This window comes from Cervus elaphus, chromosome 3 (assembly GCF_910594005.1).
Source record: "Cervus elaphus chromosome 3, mCerEla1.1, whole genome shotgun sequence".
Lineage (NCBI taxonomy): Eukaryota > Metazoa > Chordata > Mammalia > Artiodactyla > Cervidae > Cervus > Cervus elaphus.
The window spans coordinates 3,081,823-3,104,830 of NC_057817.1; the positions used below are offsets into that span (position 1 = coordinate 3,081,823).

General features: G+C 39.6%; 1 protein-coding gene across 2 annotated transcripts in view; it reads left to right on the forward strand.

Annotated features, from left to right (window-relative positions):
• The first annotated feature begins 2,323 nt into the window (after positions 1–2,323).
• RAB21 (RAB21, member RAS oncogene family) overlaps positions 2,324–23,008 on the forward strand; it is a 30,580-nt gene continuing 9,895 nt past the window's right edge. Inside the window, exons 1-6 of one of the 2 annotated variants that reach the window (XM_043879519.1) lie at positions 2,324–2,735; positions 12,005–12,064; positions 12,796–12,903; positions 15,583–15,646; positions 22,506–22,560; positions 22,769–22,814. In XM_043879519.1, coding sequence (XP_043735454.1) covers positions 2,586–2,735; positions 12,005–12,064; positions 12,796–12,903; positions 15,583–15,646; positions 22,506–22,560; positions 22,769–22,814 — 483 coding nt within the window. In that variant the 5' untranslated portion in view covers positions 2,324–2,585. The remainder of the gene's footprint in view (positions 2,736–12,004; positions 12,065–12,795; positions 12,904–15,582; positions 15,647–22,505; positions 22,561–22,768; positions 22,815–23,008) is intronic. The other variant, XM_043879511.1, reaches the window with a different exon arrangement.

The window sequence follows — 23,008 nt, forward strand, 5'->3', positions numbered from 1 at the left end:
AGCCACAAGGTATTCAAACCTGGTATCTTTGAAGGGCCTCAACCAACCTGCCACAATTTACATCTATATTTCCCTACTCTGTGCTCAAAATTGTGCCAAACTGACTTATTGCAATCTGTGAACATTCCTTAAACCCCACTGTAAGCTACAACTGGAAAATTATTTTAATTTTAAACAAATTATTTCCCAATAGTTTTCATTGTTTTTCAGTGATGAATACAAACTACTGTGCTTAGATTCTAAGATGATTAAGCTATTAAATGATCTGGGATCCATATTATTTGAACAGTGGTTGAAACGATTGGCTATACTGAAAAGAGAAGGCTTAAAGGAAGATCATACAGCTTTCTTCACATGTATTAATATAAAGATGTTTCACAGAGAATAGAGATTAGATACATGTTGTGTAGGGTGAATGAGAAACAATTTATTGTAGGCGGTGAGAGGTAAATTTCAATTCAATATTAAAAATTCAGAATGGACAATGGAATGGGCCCCTTCAAAGTGAAGTCTCTTCCAAATTCTGGAACAACTCATGAATATCCAAAGACTCTGAGAGCAGGAATGTGGACAGAAGTAGAGAATATATCCTTAGAGGCAAGGATGAGGATATTTTATAAAAACATAAGGTTTCTTTAATGGCTGATTCTAAATAAATTGAAGTAGTGTTATCGTTCTCCAATCCATTTTTCAAATTGTAGCCAGAGTGATCCTTTAAATGTCAAATCTGATTATATCAGCCTCTTTAATTAAAACCCTTCATTTGCTGAAACGTCCTCTCAGTATTGATTCCTGGCTTCTGTGCTGGTCTCATCTGAAGTTCTCTGCATTCTTATCTTACTTGTTTTTCTCTACCTCAAGGTTGTAGGTCATGCTATTCTCTCTGCTTGCAGAGCTCCCCTCCCTTCTTCACCCAGATTACACCTTTCCAAAGGTAGCATCTTCCCAGCAGCTTTCCCTAGTAGGCTAAACCAGTTGGGTCCCCATCATTCGTGCTGTGCTCAGTCGTGTCCAACTCTTTGCAGCCCACCAGGTTCATCTGCCCATGGTATTTTCCAGGCAAGAATACTGGAGTGGGGTGCCAGCTCCTACTCCAGGGTATCTTCCCCACCCAGGAATCTAACGGGCATCTCTAGCCTCTCCCGCATTGGCAGACAGTTTCTTTACCACTAGCGCCACCTGGGAAGCCCCTGAGTCCCCATATACATTTGCATACTCAGAACTGCTTTATAAAGTTGAAACCATTCAATTGAATAATGACCGTTTCTGTTTTTCCTGCTAAACAGTAAGTTCTTAATGACAAGGCATTGTATCTTATTCAGCACAGTGTCTGGCATATGGTGGGCACCTTCAAATATTTGTTGAATCAATGAATCGACCATCTGGTTTGAATGGAAGAGGAGTCTCATGAAAAAGAATATGTTTGCTGACATCAGGTTTCTGGTTGCAAACTCTTAGAAACACTGGTATGGTGTCTTGGAAGAACTTATTTCATTAAAGAAAGGGGAGGCACAGGAGGAAATCATCAAATCTGACAGGTTTGTCGAGGTGGAGTCAACATGGAAAGTCATGGGGGAAAAAGCTTCATGAAAGATAGGAAAAAATGGGAAACCAAGGCATAAAGGCCTAAGTAGTATCATCTATTCATTCCTTCCCAAATATTTATAGAATACCAGTAATGTGTCTGGCACTTGGAGTCAGAAACTCAAGGGTGGGCGAGTCTCACACAGTTCTTGCCTTTAAGAAATCTACAGCCTAATAAGGAAAGAGAAATATTGAACATAGTAATTTCCACGAAGTATAGTAAGTTGGGCTAGAGAAGATACACGGTGGGGAGAGAGTTGAAATGATGGACAGAGATGGGTGGTCAGGGAAACCTTCTGGTTTAAGGCGAGACACTGAGATTTAAGCAGGAGTCCAGGTGGTCTGGGGACCTGAAAGAAATTCAATAGTTAGGATTTGGGATCCCACAGAGGAAGACTGTCAAGATACTGAGGGGGTCACCTCGGCAAAATCGTTTTACCGGGACCTCCGGAAGGGAGAGGTCATTAGCCTCGTGAACATCCCCTGGGCAAGAACGAGAACATTGTGTACTTGAACATTCCACCTGAGCTGGGCTCGCCTCAAATTCCTCATTCCTCATTGTATGCAGGCTCCCACCAGCTGCAGAGAGGTGGCGGCCCGCAGACAGCCGAGCTCCGCCGGAGAGGGCCCGCAGGGTCTCGCTCGGGCCCGCGGCCGCGTCCGCAGGCCCCGCCCACGCCCAGACGCGCTCCGGGGCCGCCCCCGTCGCGGCCGTCACGTGACCCGACGTGTGACGTAGGAGGAAGGAGACGCCATTAGAGGGAGGCGGAGAGCGAGCGTTCCTCGCCTCTCCCCCGGTTCCTGACGTGGTGCCCGGGGCCCTTCACACTCGGACTTTCCTCTCGGCGCTTCCAGGCCTCTCCCGGAGGCGGCAGTGGGGACGGCGCCCGGGGCGGGGGGCGCCGGTGCGGAGGGGCTGCGCGGGCCGCGGCTGTGAAGGTGCCGCGGCGTCTGGGGAACTCGGCGCGGCGCTAGGGCTCGGGCGGCGGGGACGCGACGGGATGGCTGCGGCCGGCGGCGGCGGGGCGGCGGCGGGCCGAGCCTACTCGTTCAAGGTGGTGCTGCTGGGGGAAGGCTGCGTGGGTAAGACGTCGCTGGTGCTGCGCTACTGCGAGAACAAGTTCAACGACAAGCACATCACCACCCTGCAGGTGCGGGCCGCGGGGGGCGGGGGCGGCGTCTCGGGGCCCCTGCGCCTCCGCGCCTCAGGGGACTTTGCCACCGCGGTCCTCTGGGTCGGGGCGCCCAGATCCCAGGCCTGTCCCCTCCGCCTGCGCATTGCCTTTGCGGTCTCACCCTGGGAAGACGCGTAGTCGGGGCAGCCCGGAGACGGTACAGGCTCTCGGGAGAGAAGTGGAAGGGCCCTGAAAAGTCCCCAGGGTCCCCAGAGTGGCTGCGCATGTGGTGGGGTCCCGGTCGTGGGGCTAGTTTTTCCTCTCTGACTCGCTTCCGCTTGGGCCCTAGGTGCCTTCACCCTGCAGTCAGTCAACCGAGCGTCAGCCCTTTTTCTTTCTTTCGGAATTAGGAACTTAGCTGCGGGTTTGATTTTGCGAACTAGGTGATGTGTAACTTCAGCACTTACTGATGACTAAGTGTTTGTGCAAGTTCCATTTTGTCCTGTCTTCGAACAACGCGCCGATTGGCAAGACTTTTCTCTCTGGAGGGATTTTGAAATGACCGCTTGCTGGTGAGGGTTACGCAGTTCCATTGCAGCCTGCGTGGGTCTGACTTGTGGGTCACTTATATTCACCGATGCGGGTCGACCCATATTCACGTGGAAACGTCATACGAATACTGGCCAACAATTAGTCCTCAAGCTAACAGCTTTACTGCTGCTGTTTATTTTCTTTGCTTGTAAATGTAGGGCCAGCTTTCATTTGCAGATACATGATTGTTAGTCAGAAAAGTGTTAAAATGTAATCACTAATTGAGCGTGAAATCAGTTTGCACGTGTTAGAAGAAAAATACCCAACGAATCCGCCCTGATCAGTTTCATCAGAGGCAGTCAAGTCTACTGGACTTTGAGCCTGATTGCACCTCTATTCGTTTAACTAGCTGTGTGATTTTGCGCAAGTTAATTAACCTATCTGTGCCTGTGTTTCTCCATCTGTTAAAATGGCCATAATAATAGAATATAGTTCATAGGATCGTCAGGACAAATATTCATAAACGCACCTAGGACCTGGCCCAGTGTAAGTGCTCCATCTTTATTATTACTACCCCAAATTGCGCAATAGGTGTTAATTAGTGATTGTGTAGTGTGTAAGTCCATGGACACTATTTGATAGAATGCAGTTTCTTAATTGTGGCATTAGATGTTTGATGCTATTTTTAAACTACTGAGTCTAGAATTTACAAAGACGCTCTGATTCTGATTCCATGTTCTATTTTTACTCGTCTGTTTTTACTTCTGTATAAAGCATACGATCTGAAAGAGCGAATGTCGGGAACCTGGGTAGTTTTTTTGTTGTTGTTGTTTTCCTGCATTTTTGTACAAGGTCACTTAACACAATTTTAATAATTACGGTTGAGTGTTGCTAGAGAGATAAAGGAAATTTATAGGTTCAATACCTATGATCAGTTGGAAATTTCAAAATTTATTAAGGTAAAGTAATAATAGCCAACATTTAGTGAGTTCTTACTGTGCTGAGTATTTTACTTTTCTTCTGTTCTTGTAACAGCCTGTGAGGTGGATAGTTTTATTAGCCTCATTTTACAGATGCTGAAACAGGCATGGTTAAGTTGAGTAACTTGTTGGTCATCATATTGCTACAAGTCTTGGTTCTCAAGCTGAAATTTGAATCCAGTTTAGATTTAAAATTTTGGAGCACTGTTTCTGGATGTTGGTAAACCACCCCTTAGTGATTTCTTTTGTGCTACAGATCTTAGAGAAAAGAGAAGACCATTTTAATTGAGCTCTTAATTTTTTAAAAAAGATAATTTAGCCCTTCAGCCTAAAAATTACACTTATACATTCCAAAAATATCCTCAAAGCTTTTAGCTGGGTTCAGATTTTTAAATGTCTGAGAGGAAACCTCTGCAATCTACATAGATCTCAAAGCATAGCATGTAACTCTGATCACAAACATTATCTGGATTATGTTCTAGAATTGAGGATTTTGCTGTGTACCAACATATGGAAACAGCATTATATACAGTCTCCTTCTCTTGGATATCAGATCATTTCATCTTTTCAGTCTTTTCAGAGAAATCTGATTTCAGTGAGACCCATAGAGAGTCTTGTATACCTTTCATTCCAGATGGAGAGGAACTAATGCATCATAAGATGTGAGAGAAAGAATTTCCCTTTTTACTTAGCAAAAAGAACTACCTACTACTTATCTTTGTAAAATACTTTGTGTTTTGGTTGCAAAGTACACTCTCAAGCATTCCTGTTTTAAAGACTAAAAGGAACCTAAGATAGTTTATGGTTTACTATTTCAGTCTTTTGTTTAATATTTCAGTCAAGTGATTGCCTAGTTTAGTCTGAACATCTTGGAGGTGAGATGAGCTGATACAGAAGGTGGAAAACAATGTATCCTGAGATAGCATGTTTCATTTTTGGACAGATTACTTTCCAGTTCATTTTTCCCTGTCTAGATAGAAAATCTGTTTCCCTGCTTTCTGAATCTTAGTCACACATGGCATCCCTTCTGATAGTTGAAGATGGCTATACATCTCCTTGAGTTTTGTCTTCTCTTGGTAAACAGTTCTGGTTCCTTTTACTAGACCGCCTGTAACATTGTTCTAAGTCATATCATTATTTTGACATCTCTTCTGGATACTTGATATTTAATCATTGCCCTCTTTTCTTAAAATTTGATAGCTTAAGCTGCAGAAATGACTCTTAGTGTGGTTTGAACTGTGCAAAGAAGTGCAGGCTGTCACCTCCCCTGTGGAGAATCCTTTTCTAACTCCGAAGTAGAAAAGATCCTATGAGTTTTTGGGCTGCCACATTGATTAATATTGGGTCTGCTGTCTTAGTTTTGTTTGCCGAATCACTTTTCATAATCAGAACCATCCATCATCTTTCCTTTTAGAACTCTAACTGGAATTCCACCTCTCTGCCTCCTGAAGTCTAGGGTAGGTGCCTGTCATTTGATTAACAAAGCAGTGCTGTAAAGTTGGTTGGGAAGACAGTATCCTAAGAGTTTGCAAGTGAGAAAACAAAGACTTGGGTTAGATTTCTGAGGGCCTATGTATAGTGATGGTGTAACTATTTTTTTCTTAATCTATGTCAGCTACTTTTTTTTTTTTAAATTCATACACCTTAACCTCCAGAGTAACACTTGGCATTCAGACTCTAGCAGTTAGTTTTATACTCAGCTAGGAATCTTAATTTCCTTGTTTATAAGATTAATGTTTCAAATGTGTGAAAGATCTTCTGAGGTAGTACTGGAAGCCACTTAAAAGATTCAGCCAATTTGTTTACAATGTCTTTATAAAATCTTTCCTTTTTCCCTCAGTATTTTACTAGATATATGTGGGCTATGGAAGGGTGGGTGATTTTTTTTTTTTTTTAAGAAGAGTTTTTCTGAATTATTGCTTTGAACTTCTAACACATAACTGTTCTATATCTAACTTATTTTCTGCTGTATGTTTTGAGCTAGTCCTTCGAAGTGACTTTTTGACTCCTCAAAGTATTTACTTGGACTCTAAACTGATTATAATAGCTCTTTATGGAAGCTAAAGATAAGAAATGAGGTAGTCAAGCACCCAGCTTAGTTTTCTTTCTTTTTTTAAATTAAAAATATTTGATATATAGCATTTTATAAACTTAAGTTGTGTAACATGTTGATTTGTTACCTTTATATACTGTACCATGATTTTGACCTTGTAGAAAGTCATCTTAGTTTTCTGGTAGCTCATTTTTATTGCCTTGCTAGAGAGGACTCATTTTATGAGTTACCTGACTGAACCCTTTCATGTCCGCAACTTCAGCTGAAAGGAGTCAGTGGATTACGCCCGCCACTCCCAGCCCCACTTGCATAATCTTAGCCCCTGATCAGGGAAAGACCGGGGCCATGAAAGCACAAAGTCCTAACCCCTGGACACCAGGGAACTCCCAATAGATGCTTTAAATCCTTAAGCCAGAAACAATGTTAGTAACTGTAGCAAAAGTAATATAACTGGAAAGTCTATTGAATTTAGATAAAGACAGTTGGATATTTGTCTACAGTTGTTACTATACTGCATTAGGTATTTTGTTTTGCCAAAAGAACAAGTGGTTTGGCCAAAAAAAAACCCAGAAAAACATTAAAACTTTGATGAAACCAGATATGAAAAGACTTTCACTTGGCAAATTCAATTTATTCTTATTACATCTCACCTATAAGCATTTTTTAAAAATAGAGATTAAAAAAGTACCCATCATGACTTCAAATAAAGTGCTGGGTAAATAAGCATCAGGTGCGAATGACAGATGTCTAATAAGATTGATAAATCTCTTAATCCACCTAAAGTTTGGAAGATGAAATCTTTGGAATTAGAAGAAATAGTGATGCTGTAACTCAGGGTTTTCAGGTGGTGCGCTGGTAAAGAATCCATCTGCCAATGCAGAAAGTGCAAGACAGGTGGGTTTGATCTCTGGGTCTGGAAGAGCCCCTGGAGTAGGAAATGACAACCTGCTCCAGTATTCTTGCCGGCGATAATTCTATAGACAGAGGACCCTGGCAGGCTGCAGTCCATGGGGTCGCAAAGAGTTGGACATGACTGAGCAACCAAGCATGCTACACACAAACACAACTCAGGGTTTGGAGGACTAAAGTGAGAAACGTACCACTGCTTTGATTCTCACTGTTTGTGGCTGCCCTGAGAGTATTTTGGGAGGTGAGTTGGTGTCCAGGAGCACTCAGTCCAAGTGGAGGAGAGCCAGCTTAAGAACGTGTGTGTTCCAGAATAGGCAGCTTTGTGCAGTGGGAAAAGGCAGACAGCCTTCCACCCACTGCAGTACCTGACTGAGTTGTCTGACCTTGGGTGAGTCACTGTATTTCTTTAAATCTCGGATCCACACCTGTGAAATAGGGCTAATTGCCTACTTCACAGGGTTCTTACTAATACAAAAATAAAATGAGAAAGACGAAGCGTGGTGGCACATAATATGTACTATTTTTTTTCTTCCCATATTCCTCGAAACCTTTGAATTGACATTGTTTATGCCACTCTCCCCTTCTCTTTCTCAGTGGGGTTCTTTCACTGAGATGTTGCCAGAGCTTTATAAAAAAAAATTTTTTTTTTATATGTGCATATGAGCTGTTTTCTTGAGTGTTGAGTGGGTTCATGGCTTTTATCTGATTCTCAAAGCAGTTCATGATTATACCTTCCTCCCATTTTTACTACCATGTAGTAGAATTAAGAACCTCTGCCCCAGAGTATTACATAACCATGAATGGTATCTCAGTAGCTTGGCCAAATTAAGTATGCCTCATAGAGGTAGTTGGGGGGAGAAAAAAGAGATTTCAACCTTCTGGTCATTTGCAGCTGTCTTGATGTCATGTTAAATCTTTCCACTTTATTCTCAACTGTAATTATTTTTAAAACAGAAGATGTTTGTTCTTTAAAAAATATCCATGAAATATTAAGAATTTAGGATTTATATAAAATGAGATGATTTGTATTACAGAAGAACTCTTTCCATAGAGAGAGTCTTAAGTTTTTTTGTTATGAAGACAGAAGGAAAAGATTTAGTGAGTACCGTGTTACAGTGTGCTTTCCTGGTGCATCAGATATTTGAGTTAAAATAATTTGGTTTATAAGGAAACTATTTGAAACATATCTTTCACGTAACTTGAATTATACCAGGCACGCTGTAGATGCATTTATCTACAGTAACAGCATTTGCAGGTCTACTGTGGGCAGCACTGTGGTTCCCCCTGCCCCCTCGGTTAGAGAAGTGTTCATTCACATCTCAGTCTGGCAGGTACCACAGCACAGTGCCTGTGAGTCATGCCTGGAGCCAGACCGCCTAGATTTCAAATCCTACTCTGTCGCTTGTGACCTTGAACAAGATACTTAACATTCCTTTGTCTCTGTGTCCACTTCTATAATATTTGGATAATAACTATATCTAATCACAGAGTTTTACGAGAAGTGAATTAATATTGAAAAGTATTTAAAACACTGCCCATGTCATTGTAAGCACTGTGAAAGTGGTAAATAAAAATATATAATCTAGTTAACAGAATACGTATACCCATGAAAAGATAACTTAAAATATGAGGTGGTATGTGCTGTATATTGTAAGATTAGGTTCCCTAAAGTTCTGCTGCATAGAGAAATCCAGTGTGGGCTGTATGGGTGGTATGAGACAATTAAAAAATTCAGAGAAGATTATTATAGGTCTGTGAACTGGTCTTGGATAGATGAGATTAAGATAGAAACTAAAGAATAGGCCCAAGTTAGAGAGGAATTTTATGAACAAACAGAATTGGAGGGAATATATAGTATAGACTCTATAAATACTGGAAGCTTTCTAGGAAGATAGATGTAGACAAATGGTGGAGGTCCTTGGATACAAAGATAAGGCTCTGAGATTTTTATTTCTATATTAGGGCTCCCTGACTTTCCTAAAGGAGAAGCTTATGAATGACTTTGTAAAAAGTGCATTGCACAGTACTTGGTGAAAGGTAAGCATTCAGTAACTGTTAGCTGGTATTAGCAATAGCAGTAGAAATGACTGTGTAGTGTCTTCACTGTATCGATGGGCTACATTTGTATATTTTTTAAAGAATTGCCTAGTGATAGATACTTAGGTTATTTTGTTCCATTTTCTTTATTGCTTTTTCTAAAGAATCAGTGCTCTAATGAGCACTCTTTCCATAAAATTATTCTATACATCCATGGTTCCTTAGGAGAGACTTAGCACTGTCTCTCAACTCACCATGGAAAATTATGGTAAGTTTCAGAAGGAGTGGTAGAAAGGAAATGATGGAGCTCTCCCAGCTATAATTCACTTCCCTCTGCTGAGAAATCCCCACAAAACTCTTGACAAAAGGCTTTTATGATATTACCTGCCAGCAGGATGTAGTTCAAGTATACTAATGTAAAGTGATAACTTATTAGAGAACTCAGCTATGGATGTGGTAAGGGCTTTTTGTTTTTGTTTGTTTGCTTGTTTTTATTTTTAACCATGGAGGTTTGGGGAAGATAATGTGGCATGTAGACTAGAGAACCAGAGTGTGAGGTGAGACCAAAGGTGTTTATATTTATGACTTAATATGAGACTGGTGGTCATAGAACTTGAGAGGAAATATGAAGACAAGACTTGATCAGTTTTTTTGGAATATGGGATGACAGGGAAGGAAGAATATTCAGTGATGATATTCCTGAGATGTTAAACCTCAGTGCCTTGGAGAATGTGATTAAAATACTAATGTTACAGTGGAAAGCCAATTTTGGAGGGAAGATCAGTTTAATTTTAAATATGTTTGAAAGAGGAGAAATAGGCATTTAACTTTACTTATCTATTAAACATTTGTATAGGAGTCAGATTTTGAGTTTCTTTATATAACAATGATAGTGAAATAGGGCAAATGGTTGAGTTCAAATAAATTATACAACTGATAAGTGGCAAAGCTGAGATTCAAATCCAAAGTTCTGCTTCAAAGTTGATATTCTTAACCCTTATGCTATGAGTGGGAAATATTCCTTCATTCATATTTATTGTCATAACATGTGTTCTTATTTTCCAAGTTATTTCCTTTGTTGTTTTGCCATTGAATTAAATATTTTACCCTTTTCTATATAACCTCTGTTTTATTTAATAAAGTATCTTGAGGGTAGACATTCCTGGATTTGATCTCAGCTCTGCCATTTGTGATTCCTTTGTATCTGGATTCCTTAGTTAATCATTCAATCTAGTGGCCTTTTCTTAGTTTTTAATTTTCCTTGGTATATATACAGTAGAAAGTCCTTCCTAAAATCTAGGTTCTTTCTCCTTCAGTAATATCAGTAATTCACCATCCTAGCCTTTTTATCTGTTTTACTTTCCATCTCTGCACTTTCTTTTGTATCGATACACTTAAATGTGATAATCTCTGAATAGCTTTGAACTTGGTTCTTTGTTCCTTTTTTAAACATGTCAACTGACTCAGGTTTCTGATTATATTCCCTCTTCAATTACTCTTGATTTTATTCTCTTTTCTATCTTAATGCATTTAATTCAGGCCCTTTATGCTTTTCTTTCAAGCTTTAAAATAGCCTCCTGTCTTCCAGGTCTAGTCCTGTCTTTCTTCCTATCGTAGTCATTCTCTTAAAAATACAGATTTTACATGTCCTCACTGCTTAAAAGCCCTTCATTGATTCTTCATTGTCAACAGTATTATTTCCTAACATTTACTTCTTTGGATGAGTTAGGTGTTTCTTTAGGGGAAAAGAAGTCAAATGAGTTTGGGAAATACTTGTATAAATACAATTAGCCAGTCTTTCTTTTGGCAGACTCTCAGTGTGCACTGTGAATACACAAAGGGGATATGGAGCAATCCACAGCAGTCCGCAAATACACCTGACTGTAGTGTGCATTAAAAAGAAAAACCAAAAACCTTGTCTAGAGTCTTGAAACAGCTTTTATTGAGACCCACAAGGTTAAGTCCATATCTTGAGATACGGAGTTTCAGGGTTTTTTGATTCAACCTTTTCCTAACTTTAGAGTTTCATCTCTGGCATACGCCAGACCAGCTTGGAGTTTCCTGTGGCATGGTGAGTTACATGTTTCAGGCTTCAGTGGTTTCACCTGTCTGTCAGGAAAAACCCTACTACTCATAAAGAGGAGCTCATTACTTTCTTACTGAAGCGTTTTGTGACTTATCCAGGCAAGCTTTACACTCCTTTCTCAGCATTTTCCTTATAGTGTACTTAGCAAGACCCTCCATTTTAACCAACCTCCTTACATTTTAATATTTGCAGTGGAACTGTAAGCTCTTTGAAAGCTGGAACTGTTTTCTTTCATTTCTGTGATAGTACCTGGTACAGTTTTTAGCTGTAGTTTAAATAATTGAATTGCAAAATAATTGCGGGAAAATTTCCAGTAGTAATGGTATTCATACAGCTAAGTAAACACCAGTAAACATTTCTTTTATTTCATCTTAGAAGTCTCTTAGACTCTTACTATAATGAGTAGGTTAGGTGGCATCAAATTAAATGCTAAGAAAATGTTTTAATGAGGGAAAAAAAAAACTAAAAATATTTAATGACCAGCTTTTGGGTACTTTTCATAACTTGTGTTCATAAAACAAAATATCTTTTTCTTAGAATAAAAATACTGTTCTGTTTTCAGTGGAAACAATGTTTAGTTATTAATAGAAACTCATGATTGCTTTTTCTCCCAGATAGCTTGTTTCATATGATATGATTCATTCATCTATAGTTTTTAGGATAAGAAGTTTTATGTAAAACATCATTTAATGTATATCTCTCTTCTTAGGCATCATTCTTAACAAAGAAGTTAAATATTGGTGGGAAGAGAGTAAATCTTGCTATATGGGTAAGTTAACGTTTTCAGCTGTATGAGTGAAGGCCTTTACCTGTTTTTCATACTCTAATAACTGATTGGCTTAAGAAATAGGAATTTGAATTTCTGGGATTTTTTTGTTGTTGTTGTTAACTCAAGGTTAGCCAAAACCTTTTTTTTTTTTTAATTAAACATCTTTTCCCCCTAAAATCTGGCTAAGAATTCTATCTTGAATACACTTGTTATACGTGAATAATGCTGTCATAACTTTTCAACTGGAGAAGGGTGAACTCAAGGGATTCCATTTCAGAGAAAGAGGTGGACAGCCTGCCTGGCCTTTATCCCCCTGTCTCCATGTCCTAATCTTCCAAGGGAGTGGCTGGTGGAGACTAGGGCAAGGATAATGCAGTTTCTCCTTGTCTCCTCTCTGTATGGAGAACGTAAATTTAGTGCCAAGCCTGTTTCTGGCTTATAAGGCCATTGTGGTCATGCCAGCCCTTTGACAACTGAGTTGGCTTTTTAGTGAGGGTGGGAAAGATTGCTGAGGAGGAGGGTTGGGGAGGGGAGAAGTAACCTTTACAAAACAGTAAAACATTGAATATTAATTATAACTTAAAATTTTTTATAGCTTGTTTCTTTTAGCAGTGTTTTGGGGTTATCTATAACTTTATACCCTAGTTTATAATTAGTCAGAAGCTCACTGTAGTTTAAATAATAGATATATGTTTTCTTCTGGTCTAATAAACGTTTGTTGCTTTATTTAGGATACAGCAGGTCAAGAGAGATTCCACGCATTGGGTCCAATTTACTACAGAGATTCAAATGGAGCTATTTTAGTTTATGATATAACAGATGAAGATTCTTTTCAGAAGGTACCTTGCTTACTTATGGGTGAACGACTTAATAGAGCAACAGTGATTTGTCAAGTCTGCATTAACGTGTTTGTTTAACAGTGTGATTAGCCTTGGCTTTAAAAGCATAGTTTGTACATAAATGATGATCAGTCATATTTTTTAATGGAGTATTTAATTCATGTTAACAGTATGGATATCATCTATTAATAGTTTATTATATGGCTTTCTCAGATATTGGAAAGGGAAATAATCTGAAGTAAAAGCTTCAGAAAAATACAGACGCCTTTTTTTCTCCTTATTGAAGAAAAATCACAAACTTTTTTTTTGATTCTGTACACACTGGGCACCTGAAAACTTGGTATTGCTGCACGGGTGGGTTCCGTAATGATGGGGAGGTAGAAGAAGAACTAAATCAAGTTTAAGCTCTTTTCTCCTCACTAGGTATCCTGGAGGATTCAATACAGATTTTAAAAGGAAAATCAACACAGTGTTTATTTTAAAGTACTTCGTTTTTATAAAGTTTTTGGGACCAAAAATGAGTGACCATTAAACTTAACCTCTGAATTCTCATCACAGTTAGGATTGTGACAGTTTACTTATTTGACCTTTTGAAAGCCTTTGGGAATAAGAAAAGATATGTAACTAAAGGGGGTAATTCCAAGGCGAAACTTTTCTTGCCTTGAGTTACAGGTTTGTACTTCTTGAAATTACTTGCCCTTTTTGTTTTTTATTTTTATTTGTTTCCTAGCATTTAATGGATGAAGCAGATATACAAGTGAGCCTTTGGATTATTAATGCCGTGTTGAAAAACAGGCCAAGGAGTAGAAAAATGAAAATAGGTAGCTTGCAGATTTAATGATATTTTAAAACATTTTATCTTTGGGATACTGTTTGTTATCTCTTCTATCCCTTCTTGCCTTTTTGGCATGGAAAGAAATGGTTTAAGTATTTTATTGACTAAAAGAAAGTGGAGTCATTTAGGTTGAAAAGTGACCAGTTATCTCTTGCTGCATAACAAAACCCCCCAAATTTGATGGCTTAAAACAACAACATATTATTTCTCATGGCTTTGAGGGTTGCCTGGGCTTCCCTTGTACCTCAGTTGGTAAAGAATCCGCCTGCAATGCAGGAGACCCTGATTCTATTCCTGGGTTGGGAAGATCCCCTGGAGAAGGGATAGGCTACCCACTCCAGTATTCTTGGGCTTCCCTTGTGGCTCAGTTGGTAAAGAATCTGCCTGCAATGCAGGAGACCTGGGTTTGATCCCAGGGTTGGGAAGATCCCCTGGAGAAGGGAAAGGCTACCCATTCTAGTATTCTGGCCCGGAAAATTCCATGGACTGTATAGTCCATGGGGTTGTAAAGAGTCGGACAGGACTGAGCGATTTTCACACTCTTTCTTTTCTGGACAAATCCTCTGCTCCGTGTGGTGTCAGTGGAGTCACTCAGAGTGCTGCATGAACTGGGGTTGGCTGGGTGGGGACCTGGATCCAAGAGGGCCTGGTTTTCCCCCATGTGCCTTCTCACTCCATTTGGTGTCTTGTTCTCCAGTACTCTGTCCACATGCTCTCATTAATCTGTATTCCAGCCAAACCTTATATGACAACTAGATCCCAAGAGAGAGCTGACAGACTTCCTAAGACTTTAGTCTGGAATTGGCATGGCGCTAGTGCTGCCAAATTCTCTTGGTCAAAGCAGGAGACTCGGCTAGAGCAGAGTCAGAGAAGAAATGGACTCTTGGCAGACAGTTTCTGACCCTCTGTAACCCATCACAGAGTGTATGGGTTAATGAATAGAATGCCTGTGGAGGGGAATCTGACTGCAGATGAAGAAGAATATTGGCTAGAGGTAGGGAATTCCCTGGCTAGTCCAGTGGTTACCCGTCGGTGGTGGCAGTGTCTAGAGACAGCTTTGGTTGTCACACCTGGCAGTGGCACTGGTGTCTAGCCGGTGGGAGGCCAGGGATGCTACTAAGCGTCATTCACTGCACAGGACAGCCCTCGCGGAGAGAGCTGGCAAAGCCGAAGTACCAGTGATGCTGAGGGTGAAGAAACCTATCACACACCAGAAGATAAAACTTTATTTTACTCTCTTTCTACTCCTGTACGTTTTGTTTTTCCTTTAAGTGTGTGTCACAGAAGCTCCTGTGCCTCTATTTTGGAACCAACTGGGGTATAAAAGACTTCTAATTAAGCTTGTATATGTGTGTATTTTTTTTTTTTTTTTTGGTTGCATCATGTGCCTTGTGGGATCTTGGTTTCCTGACCAGGGATTGAACCCTGGCCCTGAGCAGTAAAGCACTGAGTTCTAGCCGCTGGACCACTAGGGAATCCTCAAGCCCATACGTTCTTCAATCCAGTGTGATTCTACATGACCATCTCTTATCAGAGGCTGCAGTGGACATGCTTTTGCTCTGGTGCACAGCTTTGCTTAGATATGTGGACGATTTATGAAAGTTTGTAATTAGAGATGCTTCTCTTTATACTTAGTATGTAGATGGGAGAGAAATCTTTCCATTGGATGTGTGTGTCTGTGGTTTGCAATATACATGCTCCTATATAGTGAATCATTCCTAATAACTAAATATATGGACCATTAGACAGAATTTTGAGGTATTTTCGCAACATTGCATTTTGGGGTATTGTAATTGTAGTCATTGTAACAGGATTTGTTTTAATATTTACGCTTGTATACACAGGTTAAAAACTGGGTGAAAGAATTACGGAAAATGTTGGGAAATGAAATCTGTTTATGTATAGTAGGTAAGTGACAGTAATTTTTAAAAATGTCCTTTGTTTCTTTTATACTTTATTAAAGAATAGTAAATGAATAATTTTCATTTTAAAGTTACATGAGAAAAGAAGAATGGTATTTTAGTATTTAATATTTTAGAGTAATTTAGAATTTCGAAGGGATCTTTCAAGAGATTCAAGCATCTGTAATTCAAGGAATGCCCTTGGGGGAGCAGCTGGGAATCCCTGAACATGTAGGGCTTTGAGTCTCCCAGCCTTGCTTCAGCTTGACCTTTAGTTTTTCATCGTAAGATTATTTTAGAAAATAAGAGAGCTTGGCAGCTACAGTATAATTACAATCAGTGACTCAGGCTGTGTTCTCGTCATACTGTCGTTGTTCAGTGGCTGAGTTGTGTCCGACTCTTTGCAGCCCCATGGCCTGCAGCACGCCAGGCTCTTCTGTCCTCCACTGTCTCCCAGAGTTTGCTCAAATTCATCTCCATTAAATGGGTGATGCTATCTAATCGTCTTCTTTTCTGCCACTCCCTTCTCCTTTTGCTTCAGTCTTTCCCAGCAGCAGGGGCTTTGCCAGTGAGTTGGCTCTTCACTCAGGTGGCCAAAGTATTGGAGTGTCAGCTTCAGCATCAGTCCTTACAGTGAATATTCAGTGTTGATTTCTTCTAGGATGGACTAGTTTGATCTTCTTGCTGTCCAAGGGACTCTCAGAAGTCTTGAAGAGCACAGGTCAAAAGCATCAATTGTTCAGCACTCAGCCTTCTTTATGGTCCAACTCAACATTCATACGTGACTACTGGAAAAACCATAGCTTTGACTGCATAGACATTTGTCAACAAATTGATGTCACTACTTTTTAATACACTGTCTAGGTTTGTCATTGCTTACCTTCCAAGGAACAATTGTCTTTTTATTTTGTGGTGGCAGTCACTATGCACCGTGATTTTGGAGCCCAACAAAAGAAAATCTGTCAGTGTTTCCACTTTTTCCCCATCTATTTGCCATGAAGTGATGGGGCCAGATGCTATGATTTTAGTTTTTTGAATGTTGAGTTTTAAACCAACTTTTTCACTCTCCTCTTTCACCCTAATCAAGAGGTTCTTTAGTCCTCTTCACTTTTTGCCATTAGAGGAGTATCATCTGCATATCTGAGGTTGTTGATATTTCCCCCAGCAACCTTGATTCCAGCTTGTGCTTCATCCAGCCTGGCATTTTGCATGATGTACTCTGCATAGAAGTTAAATAAGCAGGGTGACAGAACACAGCCTTGTCGTACTCCTTTTCCAATTTGGAAGTAGTCTGTTGTTCCATGTCCGGTTCTAACTGTTGCTTCTTGACCTGCAAACGGGTTTCTCAGAAGACAGGTAAGGTGGTCTGGTATTCCCATCTCTTTAACAATTTTCCACAGTTTCTTGTGATCCACTCAGTCAAAAGCTTTAGCGTAGTCAATGAAGCAGAAGTAGATGTTTTTCTGGAACTTCCTTGCTTTCTCCATCATGCAACAAATGTTGGCAGTTTGATCTCTGGCTTCCTCTGCCTCTTCGACACCCACCTTGTACATCTGGAAGTTATCAGTTCATGTACTATTGAAGCCTACCTTGAAGGATTTTGAGCATTACCTTACTAGCATGTGAAATGAGTGCAATTGTGCGGTAGTTTGAACATTCTTTGACATTGCCTTTCTTTGGGATTGGAATGAAAACTGACCTTTTCCAGTCCTGTTGCCACTGCTGGATTTTCCAAATTTACTGACATATTGAGTGCAGCAGCATCACCTATTAGGATTTTAAATAGCTAAGTTGGAATTCCGTCACCTCCACTACTTTGCTCTTAGTCATGCTTCCGAAGGCCCACTTGACTTCACGCTTCAGGATGTCCAGTTCTAGTTATCTGGGTCACTGAGAACTTTTTTGTACAGTTTTTGTGTGTATTCTTGTTACCACTTCTTAGTCTCTTCTGCTTCTGTTAGGTCTTTACCATTTCTGTCCTTTATCGTGCCCATCCTTTTATGAGATGTTTCCTTGATAGCTCCAGTTTTCTTGAAGCAATCTTTAGTCTTTGCTACTCTATAGTTTTCCTCTATTTCTTTGCATTGTTCATTGAAGAAGGCCTTCTTATCTCTCCTTGCTATTCTGTGGAACTCTGCACTCAGTTGGGTTTATCTTTCCCTTTCTTCCTTGCCTTTTGCTTCTCTTCTTTCCTTGGCTGTTAGTAAAGCCTCCTGAGACAACCACTTTGCCTTCTTGCATTTCTTTTTCTTTGAGATGATTTTGGTTACTGGTTCCTGTACAGTGTTACAAACCTACGTCCATAGTTCTTCAGACACTGTGTCTACCAGATCTAATCCCTTGAATCTGTTCTTGTTACATTTAACTATACATATTTTTGAGTTAAGGACTCCAAAGGTGACTCTTGACTCCAAAGATGAAAGTAGACCATGATTCACTAGAGTGGAGGAATATTCTTAATAGGTAAAGTAAGAGAACTCTAGAACTCTGTCTTGGACTTCTGGCATTGCTCTTTGGTTCCTGATTTTTTTTTTTGTTTGTTTGTTTAGATTTTTATCTCTAAGATTGCATATGCTTTTTAGCAGTCATGTCAGCTTAATTTGTCTTTTATATAGATTATAGTTAACAAAAATCAGAATTTCGTTTTTATAAGTATTGCTCTTCTGTTAGGCTTTTCCTGTCTTCCTGCATATCTGTTACATAAACCTAAGTGTAAGATTCAACTTGCCATATGCTTCTGACTGTTTATGCTTGACATATTTATAATCTACTAGCTTTTTCATGTGTAAATTAGATGCTTAACCTTCTCGGTCCTTATCTAAACCACTAATAATGTGTAAATCAGGAATAGAGAACTCCATCCGTTGCTAGCAGAGACTTTCCCCCCTAGTTTTATTTAATCCATTGATCAGCACTCTTGGCTGTGGTTGCTCTATTTAATAGAATATTTTGTTAATAGTCTGTTCTCAACATTTGTATGTTTGTTAAACATACATTTATTAATAACTACTTACCACTTGTTGAGTGCCAGGTACTGTTCTAAGAACTACACCGTTATTATTTCATTTAGGCCCCCTGACAACACTGCAAGAAGGCATTGTTGCCATTGCCATTTTACACGTGAGGAAATGGACCTAGCGAACGTGACAGTTCCCAGACTGCATAGTATGTAGAGAGAGGCCTGGGGTTTTAGTTTAGGCCTGTCTGCTCCTTCAGGCCCGTATGCTTAACCAACAATATGTGTACACACTTGCTGGTGTGTACCAGGCTTTGGGAGTAATATAGTGAATAAGTTAAAAAATAGGGGGAAAAAAAATAGATACGGTCCTTGTCGTCCCAGAGCTTATTGTGTAGGGTGAGAAAGAAAAACAAGCTGTTATTGTATATTGTGATAAATGCTGTGAAGGGGTAAGGGGAGGGTGCTGTGATAACACAAAGGGAAACCCAACTAAATTGGGGGGTGGGGTGGGTAAAGAATTTCCTAAGCCAGTCAGGATTGTGATAAGAAGTGTGTTAATTATCATGGGCTTTAAGTCTCTCATAACTGTGTTGATTTTTCATTTGATCATTCACTGTGATGAATATGGCTGATTTTAATAACTACTCTCCATTGTATATGTACTATTTACTGGGCCTTTTACATTATATCTTATTTTCACATAAACCTTGGAAAGTTTATTAGCTGCATTTGTACAAAGTGAGACTAAGAGGGGTGAAGTAATATGCCCCAAATCGTATAGTTTTGAAATGAGCCAGAAGTTAAAGCGAAATTTATCAGATTTAAAAGTTTCCACTAGGCCGCATTCCATCCTTTATTTTGTCTAAGCAAAATAAAGTCCTCTTTATTGCTATTAGCCATCTGCCCTTAGCAATGGGCATATCCCTTCCATGTTCTTTATTAAAATAGGTATTTTTAAAGAAGAAAAAGTTTTTAGTGTTCTTAGCAGGATAGCCTTTTCTTCTCCAATGGCTTCAGCCCTCAGAAAGTATACAGTACTCTCAAGTAGGTGCTTATTTTGGTGTTTTCAGGTGTTTAAGCCTATTGGAATGTTCCCAATGTGGCCACAGAGTAGTATTGAAACAGAAGTGAAGTGAAGTGGCTTAGTCGTGTCTGACTCTTTGCGACCCCATGGACTGTAGCCTGTCCTCCATCCATGAGATTTTCCAGGCAAGAATACTGTAGTGGGTTGCCATTTCTTTCTCCACGGGATCTTCCTGACCGAGGGATCGAACCTGGGTCTCCAGCACTGCAAGCAGACTCTTTATCATCTGAGCTATCAGGGAAATAATCCTCAAAGCTGCCAGCTTTAGCTCTCTTGCCTTCAAACAAACACAGGAGCTACAAAGGTCTTGAACTTTGGAAAGGTATCAGTCACTGACAGGCAGTTTTGTGACTTAGTCTGTGCTGTTAATCCATCATGAGCACTTACTGTTCAAAGAAATAGTAGTTACTTAGTAGAAGGATTTTTTTGTTTAAAATATTAATTGTGTTATTAAAATAGTCAGCAATTTTAACAATAACAGATTTGGGGAACCCCTGGTGGCCCAGTGTTTAGGACTTGGCGCTTTCCCTGCTGTGGCCCGGGTGCAGTCTCTGGCTGGGTAACCAAGATACTGCAAGCCATGGTGGCGGGCCAAAAAATCTAAAAGAAAATAACTGGCTTTATTAAAGTTGGCTAAGTTTAAAATGCTATTAAATAATAAAGCAGTGTCTCGGTTTTTCCAGAATATTCATTTGAGGCAGTAAGGTGATTGTCTACTTTCCCTAACCTCATTTTTAAAAAGTAGATGTTAGTAATTCTGGAAGATTTTGAAAAAAAAATAAAAAGAGAGACATTTAAGCTCTATCAAACCAACTCAGAGGGTTTTCGTTAACTTCAACGAGTGTCTCCTTCTATAAGGAGACTGTTTTCCCTTTTTACTGTGGCAGAATCTTGTTCCTGCTTGTTGGAACCATCTGCCACTAGGTGGTGCTTTTTGCATTCTTCACAGCATAGAACAGTTTACTCTGCTGGCAACTGTTGGATGTATTGGCTGTAATATTTAGCAGATTAAAAATTTTATTGACAGAATAATGTGGGAGATCAGAACTGATATGTGTTTTCTTGCTGAGGTAGACTGTTCAAAGAAGGAAGAGTTCAGTACTGAATTTGCTAGGACCTTCTGAGCTTTGAGCCCGTTTTTTTTTGTGGGGGGGGAGGCAAGAATACTGGAGTGGGTTGCCATTCCCTTCTCCAGGAGATCTTCCTGACCCAGGAATTGAACCCAAGTCTCCTGCACTGTAGGCAGATGCTTCCCTGGTGGCTCAGCTGGTAAAAGCGTCTGCCTACAATGCGGGAGACCTGGGTTCAATCCCTGGGTCGGGAAGATCCCCTGGAGAAGGAAATGGCAACCCACTCCAGTACTGTTGCCTGGGAAATCCCGTGGACAGGGAAGCCTGGTGGACTGCAGTCCATGGGGTCGCAAAGAGTCATACACGACTGAGCGACTTCACTTTCTTTCACTTTCTGAGCTTTAGCATGTCTGCTTCCCTCTCAGCCTTAGGCTACTGTGTCAAATGTTACTTGAAGCTGCATATAGTTAGGGGCTCAGATTATTGAGGTCTTCTATATGCAAAGCCTCTGGGCTTGTACTTCTCAGTTCTAAGCGTTGCATCTTTCATTGGGAGCTTAGTTCAATGCTTTATCTGAAATTGTCTTCCTGATGCTCTAAAGTTCCAAGAAAAAAATGACTTTATTTATAGGATTTCCTTTTTTACCTCTATAGGTCATAATAGAAGAAATGAAAATATTTGTTTAATGTGTCCTTTCTTAGTGTATTTCCCCCTTTCCTGTCTGTTATTTACATTGCCTTTAGCACTCAGTCCAGCCTATTTACCTTCATCTCTAGCCTGTATATAGTAAGGAATCTGCATTTTGAAGTTTCTTCACTTTTATTCTGGTTGTTTTGTAGCATAATTTCAGTTTGGTTTAATTGCTTAAGGAAAGCCAAACTTATTTTCAGTAATTTAAAATCTGCATGGTATATTATCAAGTGTGAAACAGATCGCCAGTCCAGGTTGGATGCATGAGACAAGTGCTCCGGGCTGGTGCACTGGGATGACCCAGAGGGATGGGATGGGGAGGGAGGCGGGAGAGGGTTTCAGGATGGGGAACACATGTAAATCCATGGCTGATTCATGTCACTGTATGGCAAAACCACTACAATAGTGTAAAGTAATTAGCCTCAAAATAATAAAAATAAATGACAAAAAGAAATAAAATCTGCATGGTGTTCATATACTAAGTTCTCTGATGTTTTTAAAACAAACAGTACAGTTTCTTCCCCTGCACTGGTGAAGTACTTCAAAAGCCATACGTTTTAATGCTTTCTTTAATCAGTTCATATCATCCAGAAAACCAAAATATTCTTAGGATCCAAAAGGCTAGCCTAATATATTTTCATGAGCAATAAGATGGCCTTGTTTAATTACTGACCATCTCTAAGTTGGTTGGGGACCACTTCTACTTGGATAAGAATCATAGATTTTTCCTTAGGGTTCCCTAGTAAATCCTAATCCCATTTATTCTCTAAATCAAAAAGAACACTCATCTCTTTAGGAGAGTTCTTTCCTCTCCGAGTCCGCAGCTTCAGGAGGGATATGCGTTGAGCCATTTGAGGGAGTTTGAGGCATTCACCTTGACAGTCATGATCAACCCTCATGTCATAGGAGTTAACCTGATAGTTTCAAGACCCTGAGAAGTCTGGTGGGGATTTGGCATTATTTTTCTAGGGGATTAAAATAGCAATTGTATATTTAGAATTAGCTTAATTTCATGATAAAAATGAATCAATGTTGAACACTGGCATTTACTTTTTCCAATTAGGTAATAAAGTAGACTTGGAGAAGGAGAGACATGTTTCCATCCAAGAAGCAGAATCGTAAGTGTTGTGCTTCTCTTCCTTCCATCAGTCACTCTCTGTAAGAAGTCTTCATCCTTGCACGGTGTTCTTTACCATTTAGTTATTACTCAAACCTTTTAATATAGATTGAGCTATTGGATTCAGTGAAGCGTGTTTACATTGGCAGTTTCTAGACTTTTCATGACATTTAAAGATATTTCACTTTCAATTCTCTTTTTGGTTTCAGTAAAAAGTATAAAAGTGATGCAAAAGAAAACTGCCATGGCCAAATAGTGAGTCACAAAAACTAAAATATTTGGGTTGCAGATTAATTTATAAAAATTTCAAGTCTTACAATATATTTTTATTTAAAAGTTGGTTCTATATATAGAGATACTAAACAGTATATGATCTTAATTTCACTAAACCTGGGTTAATTAGTAATAAGTCACTAAAAGTGCTACTGTTTAAAAAAAAAGTTCAAATA